The sequence below is a fragment of the Aquarana catesbeiana genome, linkage group LG02 (assembly GCF_042186555.1).
Source record: "Aquarana catesbeiana isolate 2022-GZ linkage group LG02, ASM4218655v1, whole genome shotgun sequence".
NCBI lineage: Eukaryota > Metazoa > Chordata > Amphibia > Anura > Ranidae > Aquarana > Aquarana catesbeiana.
Window position 1 is genome coordinate 362,617,562 of NC_133325.1, and position 19,246 is coordinate 362,636,807.

Consider the following 19,246-nt stretch of genomic DNA (forward strand, 5'->3'; position numbering starts at 1 on the left):
TTTAAATGTAAAATTGTCTCTTTAAGGCCGGAAGTGACATTTGACGTCGCTCCAGTCCTCCAAGGGCATAGAGTTGAGTGGGGGCCACCATGCCCTCACTCGACTTCCTGCCCATCCATCCCGGGGATCGGATCGTTTCCGCTGCTTCCAACGGCTCCGGTAAGCAGCAGAGATGCCCAGAAGACACCTCTCCTGTCGCCCAAAAAAGTGATCTTGTGGCAAATCTGTCGTCGAGACCACTTTTATGTGAAAGTATCGCCACCCGTGGATAAACAACAGGGTTTTGGCAGCTATATGCTGCCATAACGGTATTAAAATGTCAAAGTAGCGACGTATATCCACGGTGGGTGGTCCGGAAGCGGTTACAAAGGTTACCTGTGTTCAAGTCTACACCAATGAGTTGGCCTGTTTCAGCATATTCTGTCTGAAGTTTTACCAATGTCTCCTGTGGGTCATATCCTGAATTCTGAGCAAGAACCTTTACAGAAGAAGTCAAAAAAAAAAAAGACTCATTAATAGAGAGATTAAGCAGCATTACGAATCCAAATTACAGCTTTTATAAATATATAAAAGATTAGATGGTCATAGTACTTTGGATATCTACATTTACTCTTGCTGTTGTTACCTTTAAAGTGGAACTTCACTCTCCAAATCAACATTGATTATTTTTAATCTTCATGTTGCTAGTATTAGTAAATAGATCGTAAAGTACATCATATTTATTTTAAACTTTTGTTGTTTATATTTCTTCAGTTACTCCCTGGTTTCTTGTGTAGGCAGGTTTCAAAGTGATTTCTCAACAAAATAAAGCATGGAGACATGGGTGGATAGGGGAATTTGCTTTGAATAATAAAACTGACTTAAATAGTGTTTTTGGTTTGTGGTGCTCAGATGCAGTGAAGATCCCGCTTTAATGTGCTAAAAAAAAGTGAAATGCAGCTATTGTGGCTGAAAAATGATAGTTACTTCTCATTCAATAAAGATTACAAATCAGTAATGTCAAAAAAATTTCCATCAAATGGCTTTAACTTCTTGTAATGTTGCATATTCCAAGAGCCTAGCTGCTCGAGCAGCATTACATACCATCTTTCACAAATAAGTGTCTGACTACTGTATTAAAGCTGATCTTCAGCCCCACTTTTGGCCAGACTTCACACACCCACCTCTGGCACCATGTAGAGATGTGCCAAGACAGGGAAAGTTTGACTTCCATTTTGTCAGCCTGTGTGTGAAACCCCATACATGCGCAGATGGCTCGGAAACCATCATGTAGGCAGATGCGCTGCGGGGCCTATGCAATTATCATATGTGACTAAAACTTGAACTTTCACCTTCAAATATTTACCTTAAGCATGGTATTTGGGAGTTTAAACTTAACTATGCAACATTTCAATAATCTTACATGACAAATAGTTCCAAGAAGTAATACCACAGTGAAAAAAAAAAAAATATATAATACAACCTACCAAAATAGATTTCTAACCGACAGAATTTTTTTTTTTTTAATAAAAAAGTGCAGGGAACCGACATATTATTGCCGTTCACACCAATATTCTTACTCTAACCTTGGACACACAAATAACGCTTCCATTAGTACCTTGGGAATGATGAGAAGAGCATCAGCGAAAGCTTGCACACCAAGCTGGGCTCGTCCTTTCACATTAGGCTTATGCTTGACAAGAGCATCAGCAATAGCAACTTCTAATGCACCTGCACCAGCCACAACACATCCTGTTCACAGAAAGAGATAATAAGACGAAGTGCATTCATGTGCAAAAGCGAAATGACTACCAACTGTTGTCTTGTAGAGGTGAACAGTATTACCTCCTATACACTTACATTTTTTATATTTTATATACAATGAACACTAAAGATTAGCAGTAGTTGTAAAGGCTCGAGTTTTTTTTTACCTTCATGCATAGAACCTTCTCTGTGCAGCAGCCCCTCCCCAATACTTACCTGAGCCCCATCTTGATCCAGTGATCTGCACAAGAGCCATGGCTCTCGTGGGTCTCTTTCTTGCTAATTAGCCGAGACAGTAGCGGGAGCCAATGGCTCCCGCTACTGTCAATCGCAGCCAGTGAGCCAATGAGGAGAGCGCGGGGTCAGGGCAGAGCCACGCTCAATGTGTGAATGGGACACAGAGGTGACTCGGCAGGAGGGAGGGGCCAGGAGCACTGGCCGGGGACTGGAGGAGGATCGGGGTTGTTCTGTGCAAAACCATTGCACAGAGTAGGCAAGAATATGCATGTTTGTTTTTTTTAATCAGCCTTTAATATCACTTTAAGTGTTGCTGGAAGTGTACTACTCTCCATATAGACTACTCAGTAGTGCAGAATCCCTAGAAATGACTTCTAAATGGATTTGTAGCGTATTGTCCCTTTAACCACTTGCCGCCCGCCCACTGTCAAATGACGGCTGGGTGGTGCAGCTCTCGTTCTGGGTGGATGTCATGACGACCTCCCAGAACGACCGCTCGTGTGCCCGTGCCATGTTGCTAGGACATGGCGTGACCCCGATCTCTGTAAAGAGCCGCGGCTTTTTTACCATGTGATCGGCTGTGTCCAATCACAGCCAGTCACATGTAAACACGGAGATGCCGGTAATCGGCGCTCCTCGCCTCACACTGACAGAGGACATTTAGGGATGAAATCAGGGCACTGATCATCAGTGCCCTGATTACAATTAAGTGCCCACCACTGCCAGCAATCAGTGCCCACCAGTGCCAGAAATCAGTGGCCATTAGTGATGCTAGTCAATGCCACCCACCGGTGCCGTCCATCAATGCCACCCACCGGTGCCGTCCATCAATGCCACCCACCGGTGCCGTCCATCAATGCCACCCACCGGTGCCGTCCATCAATGCCCATCAATGTCGCCTCATCAGCGCCCATCAGTGAAAGAGAAAAATTACTTCTTATTTACAAAATTTACTGAAAGAAACTAAAAGAAAAACTTTTTTTTTCTTCAAATTTTTTTTTTTTTAATTTATTTTTTTTTTAGGAAAAAATAGAAAACCCAGAAGTGATTAAATACCACCAAAACAAAGCTATTTGTGTGAAGAAAATGAGAAAAAATTCACATGGTTACAGTGTAGAATGACCGCACAATCGTCATTCAAAGTGTGACAGCGCTGAAAGCTGAAAAATGGCTTGGGCAGGAAGGGGGTGCAAGTGTACTGAGGTGGTTAAAATGTAAAAACTTAGAGTTGTAAAGGCAGAAGGTTTTTTTTTTATCTTAATATAAAAAAATCCTTTGTGTAGCAACTTCCCCAGCGCCCCCTAATTACTTACCTGAGCCAGCGATGTCCACGAGTCCCTCGGCAGTCCGAAAACATAGCTTCTGATTGGCTGAGACACAGCTGCGGCACCATTGTCTCCTGCGGCTGTCAAAGTCAGTCAGCCAACCACAGACAAAAATAATAAAAACGCAATGTTCCCCATGCACACTTTCAAGAAAACCGGCTGTTCAGTGATGATGGGTGCTGTAATGGCCATGGGCTGGAAACCATGGATAATCAAAGTGAAGAAAATGTCATCAGCACACCAAGGATTCCTGGAAAGGGTCCAAAGCTTTATTTTGTGGTCACATAATAGATATACAGATGTATGTATATCTATCATATGACCACGAAATAAAGCTTTGGACCCTTTCCAGAAATCCTTGGTGTGCTAATGGCATTTTCTTCACTTTAAAAATATCCACCCCTCCCATTCTGGATTGAACAGAGGATCTAAAAATGCCACCGTCTCACCTCATTCTAAATTCAGCAATGGCGTGTACTTTGAAATATCACCCCATCTCTGGCTCAGCAGTGAGGAGCAGTTTGTTATGATGGAATCATGAAGAAAAAAAAAAAGTGACATAAAAGAAAAGATGATGTGTGCTCCCTATATGGAAGAGGTTTTATTCAAATGTTGATATAGGAGGGTATGCACAGCTACAATCCCCATTGCTGCTGCACATATTCCACCACTTGAAAATAGTGAAGGAGAATGAAGCACAGGACACAGTTGCATTAGCACCATATCAACTGTTAGAACTATACAGGAGTATGACCAGTGGGCGTTTGTGGACATCAAGTGGATGCCTGTAGAATGTAAAATTTTGTGGCTAGCATCTGCTTTTGTTGTGATGAATAAGAGAGCAGGTGGCAAACTGTTTTGTTAACACAGTGGGACTGCACACAGTCTATAAGCTTAGTAACCTAGTTACCATAAGTGAAGTAATCTGAAGCTAGGAATATACCAGTTAGATATGAAGAAAAATGTATTAATCATTGTAATGCAAGGACCTAAACATAATTGTAACAAATTGACTGAGTACACCCTCCCACTATATATTTATTGATAACAATCTCAGGTTCTCAATTATTAAAAATTGCTGTATCCGCATCATTCAGAATTGTAATCCGATGAGGTTTCTGTAAAATTAAATATCCAAGTCTGTTATGTTTTTTTATAATATGATCTCATAGGTACAGGTTCTATTTTAGCCAAGTTTAAACCCAAGTTCTTGGAAACAACTTACCATCTTCAATTGCGTTTTTAACAGCTCGCAAGCCATCCCTAATGGCATCTTTTATTTGAGTTAGGGTGTGCTTATTTGGCCCCTTAACCAGCAAGGTGACAGAGCGTGGATGGTCACATTGTTCTATGAAAGTAAACTTCTCCTCGCCCTAAAATGAGAAATTCATTACATTAAAAAAAAGTTAATGCATATGGAGGGAGTAGATTCTAACATGTAAGGACTTCTACCACTTACCATTGTATACTCATAGACAAGACCAGCATGTCCTAAACACTCTGGGGTGAGGTCATCCACTGAATTCATTGCACTGCCACCACAAGCCAATGTTAGTCTAAAACAAAAACGGCTAAGGTCAATACAAAATGTATACAGAAACCGTTGTAAGAAAAAAAAAAAAAAAAAAAAAAAAAATTAGTTCACCTCTCCATGTTTCTCCTCTTTGCTCTGCGGAGAGCTACAATCCCCTCCTTTGCAAGGGCATCCAAGGAAAATGGGTCTATTCCCTGAAAGGGGGAGAAAAAAAAAAAAAAAAAAAAAAAAAATGATACCAGATAAAATTACGTTGGGAAAATTTTGTACATTTTCATATACAATTAGTAAAAATAAATTTACATGAACAAAAACAAGACTTACAGAAAGCATGGCACAAGGGAACAATACACACATCAAAAAATATATCCCAAGCTGACCGGCGTGCTGGGGCCCGTATGACATAAAAAGACGCCGCCATTTTTCCTACGGGTTGTGGCAGGCCGAGAGAAGCTGAGCTCAGACGGTTGACATGGAACCTAAGCCATCAAGATTGCCCTGACCTATAACAGTCCAGCCTTCCCATACTTCACCTTTAACAACCAGGATGTTTAGATCGAACAGGTTAGGAGGTCAAAGTGACACCTATCGTACAAGTGATAGCTCTTTGAGACCTGACTTGGACTTTCAGGACTCTAGCCCATTGCGTTCAAGGAGAGACTGGGTTTCCAGAGAGAGGGAGACCATTGAACCATCTTGAAAGACTCCTTCATCCAGCTATCAGCGCTGCTCAGGGACATATGACCGCCCAGTATCTGGGAGCTTCTTGGGAAACAGAAGCAGAGTTTCAACAGCATCATCACAGCCATCTTGGTATGATCCTTTAGAGCGGTCGCAGAGCACTTGGACTGGGCAGCCAACAAGACTGGGATTCTAGGAGACCTAAACTATCCTATTCTGGATTTACCCCTCTTAATGGTGGAAGGACTAATTCAAACTATAACTCCACTTCTTCAGAATCATCAAGCAGGTATGGACGCTTTCCTAGGACATCAATGTTTCATACTGAATTATCAAGGGCGCGTGATCGGGACAGAAGAACAGACACCTCTATACACGAGCTTGGCGATTATGGGCATAGAAATGGTGATATCACTTCATATCTGCAGGACAGAGTTTCTTCATATGCGCAAGGCGCTAGACCAAAAGACAACTCTCTAAGCACAGTTCGACTCAACACATCAGTCAGCCGCCAGTTGCCTTCACAGAGCCCTTCATTTACTAGAGATTCAAGCAGGAGTTCAAGAATAACAACTTACAGAGATCTACGCTCTCCACAGAGGCACATTTCCTCTGAGGTTCATCACTCCGCAAGCCAAAAAGAGGCTACATCACGGAGTACTTCAGAAAGAATCTCGCCTTCATCACAGATGCCAAGAAGTGACCAAACTACAGATGGTGATGGCAGGCGTACAAGGCACCTCCTGTCTCGCCTTGCATCTAGTATGTCTTCCACCTTCTTTTCTAGGAGGTCCAGCCAGGATTCTTCAAGTAGAAGGTCACAAGATGCAGAAAAACACATTCAAGTTTACATAGTGTTGCTCCTGAACCCAGTCCTACCATCCATGCCAACAGTGAAGCACTAGAAAATAGGCCTTCTGAACAATCTCAGGGATTTGCATTTCTTAGAAGGAGAAGATGGGGCATTTCAACATTGTCTCCAAATCAGAGTTCAGATTCTGATGCTGAAAGCTACAGGTCAGAAGATTATGAAACTAGGACTTCAGGATCATGGCTGCCTTCTTTCAGGAATAGATGCGCACCACTGTTCTCTAGGAGACGGGAAGGAAGAGATGAGACAGAGCCTCCTCTACCTCTGACACTAGCAGAATACACAATCCTTTTAGAAGGGCATCACAAGAAGATTCTTCATTAGATGAAAGTACAAATCAATGCTCCAGGGGCTGCTGCTGCAACTAGGAGTTCTCCCCGATCATCAGACTCTCCGAGCAGCAGTTCAGCTGCTGCCACTATAGCGGAGACCCTCTTCAGCAGGAGAAATTCAGGAATTTCAGGCATGCATCCTAGCCCTCTCCTACACTTCTCAGTGCAGGCTGCACTAGGGAGTTCCTTATCAGACAATGTCATGATAACTGTAGATATTGTTCCCTCAGGTAGGACAAGTGATGGACAAGAAAGTGAAAAGACTGAAGACTCCTCAAGAGATCTGGAGAAGCTGAAGAAAATTAAAGAGAGCTTTCTACTAGAGGACTCTGAGGAAGAAGAAGGTGGAGAATATGTCAGACTGGAGCATCCAGTCCAAGTAATCCCTTTATTGAGCCATGCAAGTGTTCTGGTAGCTTGCAATATATTCACCAGGACTGTATGAAAAGATGGCTGCATGCCAAGATCAACTCTGGTTCTAGTTTGGAAACCATAACTACATGTGAATTGTGTAAAGAGAAGCTCGATCTGAACTTGGAAGATTTTGACATTCAAGAGCTTTATCAGGCACATGCAAATGATAGGGCTGAATATGAATTCATAAGCTCTGGATTGTATCTGGTCGTCTTACTGCACTTGTGTGAGCAGCACTTCTCTGACATGCTGGGGGCAGCTAATGAAGCAAACACTCAGGTTAGATTTATCAATCTTGCCCAGACCCTTCAAGCACACATGGAAGATCTTGACACGTCAGATGATTCAGAAGATGAACAGGTGTGAAGATGCACGTGCAGTTTTTCTGCAAACATGTTACCTGTTCAGAAAAGATGACCCACCTGCAAATATGCAGAGATTTGTTTATTTTCCTGAATACTTCAGTGCTTGTGATGCATATCGAATCACCCTTTTGCCCTCTATTCACTTGTTGCACTTGATGAGCAATCTATAATACTGAATCGGCTTACAAGAAAGATTCCATCATGGGTAACAAGAACCAGTCTGGCCTTTCTCTTTTTTGTAAGATTTAATCTGCCTTTTTGTTTGCTTAAAGCATTGACTGTTAATTATCTATGTTTTTGTTCTGTTTTTTTCTACATGTTGTACTAAGTGGCATGTGTTCAGCCTATTTCTATCCTATAGTATTGCCTGCAAAGCAGAGATGACCATTTTTGTGTCGAACTGCCAAGAGCACAGCATATCCATCCTGGGAAATCTAGAGATCACCATGGCAAACTCCACCATGGTCTTCTCAAGGGCACCTGTCTATTAACCCTTTCATGACTAAGCCTATTTTTGAAATTTGGTGTTAAAATCCATATTTTTTGCTAGAAAATTACTTAGAACCCCCAAACATTATATATATTTTTTTAGCAGAGAATCTAGAGAATAAAATGACGATTGTTGCAATATTTTTTATTGCACGGTATTTGTGCAGCGGTGTTTTAAACGCAAATTTTTGGAAAAGTGACACTTTCATGAATTTTAAAAAATCCAAACAGTAAAGTTACCCCAATTATTTTGTATAATGTGAAAGATGATGTTACGCCGAGTAAATAGATACCAAACATGTCACCCTTTATAATTGCACGCACTCGTGGAATGGCGACGAACTACGGTACCTTTGAATTTCCATAGGCGACGCTTTAAAAATTTTTTGCGGTTACCAGGTTTGAGCTACAGAAGAGGTCTAGGGCTAGAATTATTGCTCTCGCTCTGACGATCGCGGCGATACCTCACATGTGTGGTTTGAACACCGTTTACATATGCGGGCGCGACTTCCGTATGCGTTTTCTTCGCTGCGCGAGCTCGCGGGGACAGGGGCACTTTAAAAAATTTTTTTTTTTTTTTTTTTTATTTATTTTATTTATTTTTGTACTTTAGAAATTGTGTTTAAAATTTTTTTTTTTTTTTATTGCTGTCACAAGCAATGTAAACATCCCTTGTGACAGTAATATGTGGTGACAGGTACTCTTTATGGAGGGATGGGGGGGTCTAAAAGACCCCCCATCCCTCCTTTACACTTCAAAGTATTCAGATCGCCGAAAACGGCGATTCTGAATACTGTGTACTTTTTTAAATTCGGCGCCATTGGCAGCCGAGTAAACGGGAAGTGACGTCATGACGTCGCTTCCGCGTTTACAGCAAGAAGGCTGGAACGAAGCCGCTCGCAGCTTCGTTCCAGTCCGCCCCCAGCCGCCGAAGGCAGCGGAACGGACACCGGGCCTCCCGATCGCACGGGAGGCCCGGTAACAGCGGCGGGAGGGGGGGGATGTCCCCTCCCGCTCCTCCGGTATAACAACCGAACGGCTTTTAGCCGCATCGGTTGTTATACTCGGGTAGCCGATCGCCCGCTGAAAACAACGGTACCGGGATGATGCCTGCAGCTGCGGGCATCATCCCGGTATAACCCCGGAAAGCCGAGTACGCATATATGCGTTCGGTCGGCGGGAAGGGGTTAAAATGTGTTTTTGCAAAAGAGGCTGAATATGCCCAAGTTCTTGTTACCCTTAAGGGTCAAAACACCTTGCCTTATTGCAGGCTCCTGTTTTTATATAATGCCTACCCTTCAGTGTTGACTGTTTGACAAGGGTTTTTGTATAGCTGTCTGACTTTATCTAGGTCTGCCTTGGGACTCTTTTTAGGTAAGGAGCAATATTATCTTGAAGACTTAATGAAAAAAAAAAAAAAAACAACACACCTTTTTTTGTCTTTCCAGATACTGTATATAGTACATTTTTTCAACCAGAAAAAAAAAAAAAAAAAAACAACTTTCCATTAAATGTAAAGTAGAGGCTACAAAATTAAAAAAAAAAAAAAAAAAAAAAAAAAAAAAAAAACACAACACGTTTAATGTTTTAGTTGTACAATGGAAATAAATATGTTGTATGGACAAAAAAAAAATATATACACCTGCTCTTTTCTACATAGCACCGATGTATGTTTCTTTTATACATCTGTAAAAACTGTCATAAAAATTGTACGTTTTTTTTTTTTTTTTAACTGAAATTGGTAATTTACAAGAAAGATTTTACAATGGGGCATCGATTTAACATTATTCTAAAAAATTTATTGAAAGGTTGGGGTAAAATGACAGGAGTAAGTATTGAGCGGCCACTGTTAAAATCTACATCCTGGAGGCAAATAGATTATATACCAGGCAAGTCAGGAAGTATAAAACGGAAGAAAAAATCAATATGGTTCACTAAATCATCATCGATCACTTAAAAATACACAACTCTCTATAGACCCAAAGCAGCCTGGCTTTGGGGGCAGATCATGTCAAATTTAATTTTTTTATTACCAGTGTTTTGGACCAGGGTGGTGCTGTGGACATAGCATATCTTGATTTCAGCAAGGCATTTGATACAGTTCCACATAATGATCTAATACAAAAGTTGTACAAGCTAGGACGTAACTCTTGGGTGGTTCAGTGGATTTGCAGCTGGCTAAAAGATAGATACCAGAGTATGGTTCTAAATGGGGTTCACTCAGAACAGAGAGCAGTCACTAGTGGGGTACCACAAGGCTCTGTACTGGGTTCTGTTCTATTTAATCTCTATGTAAGTGATATAACTAAAGGTTTCTTGGGCAAGATATGTCTTTTTGCTGATGATACAAAGGCGTGTAATAGGGTTCATATCCCCGGAGGTGTCCAACATGGCACATGATTTGGCAATGCTGGAAGATTGGTCAAAGCAGTGGAAACTGCAGTTCAATGTTTCTAAATATAAAATGATGTACCTAGGAAAAAAAGAATCCCCTTTGAGAGCACAACATTGGAGGTAGTGTCAGCAAGCACTACAGAGGAAAAAAGATTTGGGGGTGCTCATTTCAGATGATTGCAAAATGAGCAAACAATGTGACCAGGCAGTGGGAAAAGCGAATAGGATTCTATGATGCATCACCAGCAGGAAGGAGGAGGTACCGATCCCCTATATAGATCTTTAGTGAGACCTTATTTAGAATACAATGTCCAGTTCTGGAGACCTCACTTACAAAAAAAAATATTAAAGACAGAACAAGTCCAGAGATGGGTAACAAAAATGGTAAAAGGTGTGGGGGATAAAACATATCGAGAGCGACTTCAGGAACTTAATATGTACAGTCTGGAACAAGGGTAGGCAACCTTAAAAAGGTGGAGATCTACCTGAACATAGAAGTTATAGATCACCGGGCACAGTGTTGCCTCCTTGCACCAGATTTATACCTTGAATTGCCGTACTACCGTGTCGCAATTGCGTGCATTGCACAGCAATCAAGAGTTTAAATCAGGCAGTGAGGAGGAAACACATCGCCTCCTCACCACCTGTCAAACACACTCAGATCGCTTGTGAATGAGCCCTTAGTTGCATTCCATAGCACCTTTAGGGCTCGTTCACATGTAAAGTTGGGGGTGGTAAAACCCTGTGCTTGAGTTTACCGCCCCAACCCCTACCCATTTTGGCTGCTGAGGCTTGCTTTTGCAGGGGCCCATAGGGTTAAAGCAGGTGGTGATAAAGCAACTCATCGCTGCCTGCTTTATTGTCCTGCACGAGGTTGCAGGGCACTGCAGAAAAAGGGGGTGCAGTTGAAGCAGGGGTGGTAAAAACACGTCAACTATGGAGTGTTACCACCCCCCAGACTGAAAATGTAAATGAGCACTTATTGTTCTGAACCCCCTTATAAGGCTACTTTCACACTGATGTGCTGCGGTTTACCAGCGCATTTGCAGCTTTCCTGGGTTAGCGGCGCTTTGCCATAGACATTCTATTATATCCTGCAGGTGTGGTGCACCTTTTGAAAGTGCACCAAAACTCCTGCATTCAGGAGTTTCAGTGAGCATTCAGAAGGTGCACCAAACCTGCAGGATGTAATAGAAGTCTATGGCTAAGCGCAGCAAACTCGCAGGAAAGCTGCAGGTTTATTGCCCTGCACCCACGGTGTATATAAACTTGCAGCACATCAGTGTGAAAGCAGCCTTCTACTATTATGCCTAGTGTATTGTTTCAAACTGACCCCAAGATCCTTTCCTGCTGCTGGCACCCCTCTGGAGACTGCTAGCCGGAATAAGAGGTGGAGTGCAGTTAGTAGCACTGCATGGGACAGGAGCCAGCACTACAGAGGAGGTACCAGCTAAAAGAGGAAGTAAACCCCGATGGGATTTACTTCCTCTTTGTTTCCCTGCAAAGGTAAAGCATAATGGGCTACTATGCTTAACTCCGGCTCTGTGACTAGAGTCGCGTGAAGTCACTCTCGTACATGCACGTGGGAGCTGCAGCATGACCCCAGCTAGAAAACGGCACAGTGTGCCCTTTCTAAAGTGCGTATGTGCCGAATACATCAGCGCATGTGCAGAACTCATCGTACAGGGAATTGTAAATATCTCCTAAACCGTGTAGGTTTAGGAGATATTACCAGCACCTACAGGTAAGCCTTAATCTAGGCTTACCTGTAGGTGAAAGTGGTTGTAAAGGGTTTCCAACTGCTTTAAGAGGCTCTTGCTCCCTACTACAGCTCCAACTTTACATGCTCTGCATTGCACTGTGTGATGCTCTGGGATGGCGGGTCAGCAAACCCAGAACGAGATCTACCAGGCACCTGGCCGCGATCTACTGGTAGATTACGATCTACAAGTTTCTGACCCCCGCTCTGGAGGAAAGATGGGAAAGGGGAGACATGATTGAAACCTTTACATACATCAAGGATGTGAATAAGGTTCAGAAGGGTGTTTTTTTTCAATATGAAACCAAAATCAAGAATATGGGACATGACCTCAAACTAACTGGAGGAAAGGTCAAAACTAATTTTAGAAAGCATTTTACTGAAAGGGTAGTTGATGCTTTAAATTAACCAAAAAAACTTGGATCATGCAGTTCTGCCTATAAGCAGACATTAGATCTGTCGCTATGTACTGTACTTATGAATACGTGCCTGTGAATGGCTATTTTCACCAGACGCAGAGGAAAAGGACAGTCATCAATCTTGCACAGATTTGCTGGCCAAGGGTGCTATACATCACACTTGGGTGTTCTCTGTGCTTTACGTAAAATACTTTGAAATGATAACTCACCTTCTGGTTGAGCACAATGAAGCCTTTGCCAGAATCACCACACACCTTCTGTTTCAAAGCTATGATTTTTTTTACCCTTTCCTCAATAAATTTCCTTTCTGCTTTAACAAGTTTCTCACGCTCATCTGCACTTTTGTAGAAGAATCCAGAGTTTACTTCCCTGAAATGACAAAGTGACATAATTAAAAACTCTAAAAAAAAAAAAAAAAAAAAAAAAAAAAAAAAAAAATCTAGCCAACCAGGACCTAAAGTTTTTACAGACAACAGGTATTTATTCAAATACTATTATTGGTAATGGCAGCTTTACAGCAACTGCACAATTTAGACAGAAGTTGCAAATTGAAGATACAAAAAAAAAAAAAAATAGCTTACATGCCACGCTGGTTGTGGTAATCTTGTATTACATAGAACATTCATATCATAAGGCACAATTTTCACAACCATTCTAGCAATTGCAAGAAAGGAATATCAGAATCTAAACCAGATTAAACTAACCTCTCAGTTCAAAGTCGTCACCATTTTTGTAATGGCTAATTTTTGGCAATAATGCAGTAAATATTTACGTCAATTAATAAGGCCTCATGCACACTGGACATTTTTAGAGCTGCTCTTTAGGGCGTCTCTGCCCCCTTGTGACAGGGATTCAATTGCCACTTTATAAGACTTAAAAGTGTTAGTACTGACACAGAGAGAGACGAGACACGAGAAACACACACACGAATGCAAGAGATGGAGGAACACCAAAGCAGAAGCTAAAAGAAATTCAAGTTAAGCCACTATGCAGAATTAAATTGTGCTGATGAGAGATTGGAGCACAGAGCTCAGTGAACAGGCACGGAAAGGAGTGTGCTGTAGCATGGACAGCTGAGGGGACCTCCAAGAGAAGCTAATGCAGATACTGTGGTGACAGTGATGATACAAGGATGTAGGCGAGAGTGTAGTGGACACTAAAGGGCAGTAACGTTTTTTTTTTTTAGAGATGGAAACTGAAAAAAAAAAAAAAAAAAAAGGGAAGAGCAATTTTATCTTTACACTACATAGGAAGAATTGGTACTCATGCACTGCAAGCAGCTGGTCTGGACTGGTTACGGAGATCCCGATTTGCGCTAAACATTTGCAAGGGAAATGAATTTGTTTCACCTTTTTCTTTTCAATTTTTCTTTATACTACTTATAAGGTGTCTTTTAAACATCTATACACATATAGCAGGCGTTTTCCCCAAGGACAACATGAATGAGCACTTACGTTTTTTCATATTCTAGAGACACATTGCATGTAAGAATAAATGCATCTTCAACTCTCTTTTTCATGTCTGGATGGCGAGCCCCATGATCAAGTACTAGCCCTCTTATAAGCCTAAGGAAAGAAACAAATCCAATCTGAGAAACAACAGAAGTAAAACAAGAAATGCATAATAAACATACACTAAATGAGGCAAACTGTACTCAAGTGTGCAGACATGCTAAACAGAATGCCATAGGAAAGCACAGTTGAAGTTTACTCTAGCATGGTGTCTGACTGCAAAAATCACCACACGATGATGCAGAATTCATCCATGCAGGCAAATAGAACATAACTGCACACATTTTATGTAAAAGCCTCTTACAGTATAAGACAAAACTAAAAGAGCAAGTGTGGTTCCAACCAATATAAAATAGAAGCATTGTAAATCCAAGCACACCACCTGTGAGAAATTCTGCAAAGGAAAAGTAATTTTGTATATTTCAAACAGCATACCGAAAAGCCTTACAACCCCTGAAGTTTCAATGCAATCAATGCTCTTCTGTATCTGTATGCCACCTCCCCCCATAACATGACAGCACCTGGTCAGGAATCTGACATGCACAGTGTTTTCCATGTATTCCAATGGCTCTAGTTCACACCAATGCAGTCAGTATCCGGTGCACAGAACTGTACTGGAACCTAGCAAATTGTACGAAAAAAGCACTAGAACTGCATGTGGTGTTAACTGTAAGCAAAAACTGATCCGGAACGTAACTGGAGTGCATTTTTGTGGTGTGAACTGGCCCTAAAAAATGCATGCACAGCGTTTTCCATGCATTCCAAAGGCTCTGAAACTGACCAGGAACTGACTGCATTGGTGTGAACTAAAGCCATCTGTATACATGGAAAACACTGTGCATGCATTTTTAGTGTAAAAAAAAAAAAAAAAAAAAAGGCTCACAGAACTGCATCTGGTGTGAACTGGCCCTAAAAGAGGCCCTGCAGATATGATCTTGCATCATATGTGTCCTATTACGCTAGCTGGGTGAGCTTGAAGATTGAACTACGAAGACACAGTGCCTGGTAGGTTCAAAAGATAATTTACCTAAAAGTAAATTTTACTGAAAAAAGGGCACAAGCAGATTGGTAAAACAATTAGGGATGCTTTACCATTATTTATTTTTGAAGTTTACAACCACTTTTAACACATACTGCTGATTGCCACACATGGAAAGAGTGCCAGATACCGACAAACACCACTGCAAGAGAGGAACTTTTACAATTCCTGCAGTTGGAGTTTAGAACTTTAGAGAGCTGCGGGTATGATCTTGACCATATGCCGCTTATTACACTGGTTCATAATATTGTGTGAAGACAGGCTTACATTAACCCCTAGCACATTTACTGCTACAGGGCAGCCGCTCTGTGCAGAAATTATATTAAAAAAAAAATATATATATATATATATATATATATATATATATATATATATATATATATATATATATATATATATATATATATATATTTTGAACTTCCGGGTTTTGGGTGCGAGCCCAATGTCCGCCAAACATTCGGGACTCTGACAGGATGACAGTCTATGTAAACAAGGCAGATTGTCATTCCATGGAGTACAGAAGACATGGATCATGTGAAGCAGAAACACTGACCAAGGTCTTCAAGTAGTAAAAGCACTCCCTAGGCGCACATTTAATCACCCCTGATGTTTACCCCTTACCTGCCAGTCTCATTAGTACAGTGACAGTGCCTATTTTTAGCACTAATCACTGTAATAATGTCACTGGTCCCCAAAAAAAGTGTCAAGTGTCAGATGTTTGTTTGCCACAATATTGCAGTCCTGCTATAAGTTGCTGATCGCCACCATTACGAGTAAAAAAAAAAAGTTAAAATATCCCATCGTTTGTAGACGCTATAACTTTTGCGCAATCCAATCATACATATTGGCCTAAATCGATGAAGAAATTAGATTTTTTCTTTTTTTTTTAATGGAATATGTTTTAGAGCAGAAAGTAAAAAGAAAAGGCTTTTTTTTTTTCAAAATTGTCGGCCGTTCTGTTTCTAGCAGAAAACCCCCCCCCAAAAAACGCAGAGAAAGCTCTATTTGTGTGTGTGTGTGTGTGGATCAATTTTATTTGGGTAGTGTTGCACACCCACGCAGCTGTCAGTTAAAGCAACGCAGTGCCGTATCGCAAAAAATGGCCTGGTCAAGAAGGAAGGTAAACCTCCCGGAACTGAAGTGGTTGAGCAGACAAGACCAGCTGCAGCTGAACACATTTTTTACAAGTGAAAATATAAAAAAAACACTAAACCTGGGAAAGCTATGCTAGCTATTATTGCATATACAGTAAGAAACGTTTAAAAAGCTGCAACAAGATTACTACAATTTTTTGTAAAAATGCATTTATACTTCTTGAACAAATCACTGCCAGATTTCGGCAACATCTACATTTGTGATCAAATATTTTCAAGGACACGAAGGACAAAATTAGAGCCAAAATATCTGAAGAGCACCTTGAGAACTCATTGATAATTGCTACTATATCCATTGAACCAGATATTGATGTGTTAGTTTATCAGAAACCGCATCAAATATCTCACTAGTTTGATGTTGCCCTCTTACTTTTAGAAATAAGATTTTTTTGTATCATTACATTTTATCACTGATTGTTAACTTGTGATCTGCCCAGCTTTTTCTGCTCATCAGCTATCCTTGTTAGTCTATTTTATGCGTGGCCCAAGACAATTCCTCTTCTTTCAATGTGGCCCAGGAAGGTCAAAAGTTTGTACACACCTGCTTTAAAGAGCAAGGTAAAATACCCCAGATTATAAGGAATTGTCATAAAAATTATTTATTGGAAAAGCTTAACATCAGCGTATACTACACAACAATCAAATAACAGTTACATGGTCAATAAATTGCCCAACAAAAGAATGTTATATCATTCAGCAGCAGAGCTCACTAATGTTAGTACTGCCCAAATGAAAGCTCTACTTACGTGGTGTCACTTTCGGTTTTATGCTTCATCTCCATAATTTCAACCATGTACAAGTCAATTGGCTCATTTTCTTGTCTTATGGCAAGAACAGAATCCACAACTGCCTGCAAGAAAGGCAAGAGCTGAATAAAACTTTCCAAAAGAGGTTACAGTAGCATATCAGTTTGGGGATTCCAATCACAGTAAAGATGAAATCTACCATCAGAGGTTTCTGTGAAAAGTATATTGCTGTGAACACATTTCTTTTAATATTGTCACCAATATGGACTCCTATAATAACGCTTATATACAGACCTTCAGCATCAACATCTTGCGCTCATGGATCATGTATGAATTATATCTACAGATGTCAAGTAATTGGATTTGAGTTTGATACACAGACAGCACAGAATTTTTACATTTTTTTTTTACAGCATACAGAAGCCGATGTAACTAAAATTGTACTGTGAGCCTTAAAATAATTGTAAAGACTTAAAAAAACAAAACAAAACAAAAAAACTGTTACACTTACCTGCTCTGTGCAGTGGATTTGTACAGAGCAGCCCATATCCTTCCCTTCTGGGGTCCCTTTTTGCTGCTCCTGGCAAGTGCCTCCGCAGCTTACTATGGGGGCACCCAAGCCGAGCTGCTGCTCCATGTGTCCATTCAGACACATAGCTGCCATTTGGCCTCACCCCCTCTCTCCCCTGATTGGCTAACTGACATTGATTACCAGCCACAGGCACTGCGGCTGTGCTTCAGCCAATAAGGAGGAGTCTCTCGGATGGCCAAGGGAATCGTGGACATGCACCGAATGGGTTTTTTGGTGCCGAAACTGATACGGAAAATGAAAAATAAATACACTAGGCCGAAAACCGAAACAGCACCGATACCGAAAGTGACTTTTTAAAAATATTTTTGTACAGGAGATGGTCAGAGACTGGGGGCACGGTACAGAAGATGGTCAGAGACTGGGGACACGGTACAGGAGATGGTCAGAGACTGGGGACAAGGTACAGGAGATGGTCAGAGACTGGGGACACGGTACAGGAGATGGCCAGAGACTGGGGACACGGTACAGGAGATGGCCAGAGACTGCGGACATGATACAAGAAATCAATGCAGCCTCACCAGTGCCCGTCATGCAGCCCACGTTTGTCCCTCAGATGCAGCCCACATGTGCCCGTCATGCAGCCTGCCAGTTTCCAAATCAGAGCGGCGATCTCCGTGTGTCACGGAGCTGCATTTGAATTGTCCAGGTTGCAGTAACAATGTCCCTCCTCCTGTAATCACGTCACACTAATTCAATGTCCCACCATTGGATCAGTGTGCCGTCTGTCACAGGAGGTGGGACAATGTTACTGCAGGTGGTGTAGTTAAGCTCCATGACACAAGCGGAGATTGCGGCGAGGAGGGAGGAGAACAGAAGAGGACTGCGGCGCCCTGCGCCAGAAGGACACCCCCGTAATGGGCGGCACCGGGGATGGGGCCCCGCCCCCATTTTCTGTGCCGTTATCAGCGAAATTTCCTTTTCGGCATTTTGCCGAAACGTTTCAGAGGCCGAAATTTCGGTGCATCACTAGCTGAAGTAATAATTAGGGGATGCTGGGGCGGCTGATATACACAGGTTTTTAAAAAACCTTTTTGCCTTTACAATTCCTTCAACTCCTAAAGCAGTTGTAAATCCATATACACTCTTACCCTATTAGAATAGGGCACATCACCAACAATTCAAACAGAAAATGCTATTTAAGAAATGTAAGTTGTGTGTTGACTCTGCTTACTTGTGAGAAGATTGGGACCATGTGTACTGAGGCGGCAATGCTGCAAAGGCTGGATGAGCCTGCAGATTGACGCCACAAAGGAACTAGGAAGACAGAGTGATGGGCATGTTCAATAGGTAATGTTAAAACAAAAATTAAGGGCACAGATCTGCAAATGTATTAGTGGTGCCTTTACCGGTTTTTATTCACTTAATTTTTGTTTTGGGTTTTTAACCGTTTTAAAAAAAGTTGTCAAAAAAAAAAAAAAAAAAAAGTAGTATCTAATAAATGCACATTTTTTGCATGCATTTTTTTTTTTTTTTAAATAGGGAGCCAGATCGTGGGCTCAATGCTAGGCTCTTGCAGATTTTTAGTACAGTTGTCTGCCCGTACCTCCCATAAGAGCAGACAGTTCCTAAACTGCAGGAAGAATGAGCGAGCTTTAGACGACGCTCACCAGTGCTCTTGCAAATCATTGAACTACATGCACA

General features: G+C 41.5%; 2 protein-coding genes and 1 non-coding gene across 3 annotated transcripts in view; 1 reads left to right on the forward strand and 2 right to left on the reverse strand.

The window, feature by feature from the left end:
* The window catches only part of CCT6A (chaperonin containing TCP1 subunit 6A), a 47,934-nt gene that overhangs the window by 4,043 nt on the left and 24,645 nt on the right, over positions 1 to 19,246 (reverse strand). The window contains exons 5-12 of the mRNA XM_073615072.1: positions 17,014 to 17,117; positions 14,018 to 14,128; positions 12,773 to 12,932; positions 4,951 to 5,033; positions 4,765 to 4,861; positions 4,531 to 4,678; positions 1,598 to 1,731; positions 376 to 478 (exon numbers count right to left, since the gene is read on the reverse strand). Coding sequence (XP_073471173.1) covers positions 376 to 478; positions 1,598 to 1,731; positions 4,531 to 4,678; positions 4,765 to 4,861; positions 4,951 to 5,033; positions 12,773 to 12,932; positions 14,018 to 14,128; positions 17,014 to 17,117 — 940 coding nt within the window. The remainder of the gene's footprint in view (positions 1 to 375; positions 479 to 1,597; positions 1,732 to 4,530; positions 4,679 to 4,764; positions 4,862 to 4,950; positions 5,034 to 12,772; positions 12,933 to 14,017; positions 14,129 to 17,013; positions 17,118 to 19,246) is intronic.
* LOC141128031 (E3 ubiquitin-protein ligase MARCHF7-like) lies at positions 5,538 to 7,722 on the forward strand. Its single transcript, XM_073615071.1, is given in 3 exon segments — positions 5,538 to 6,375; positions 6,378 to 7,067; positions 7,070 to 7,722. Coding segments are annotated over 3 exon segments (1,665 nt in total). The 5' UTR covers positions 5,538 to 5,834; the 3' UTR covers positions 7,504 to 7,722.
* Positions 14,210 to 14,331, reverse strand: LOC141130739 (small nucleolar RNA SNORA15). Its single transcript, XR_012242501.1, has one exon. It is a non-coding gene; the product is annotated as a small nucleolar RNA SNORA15 (small nucleolar RNA).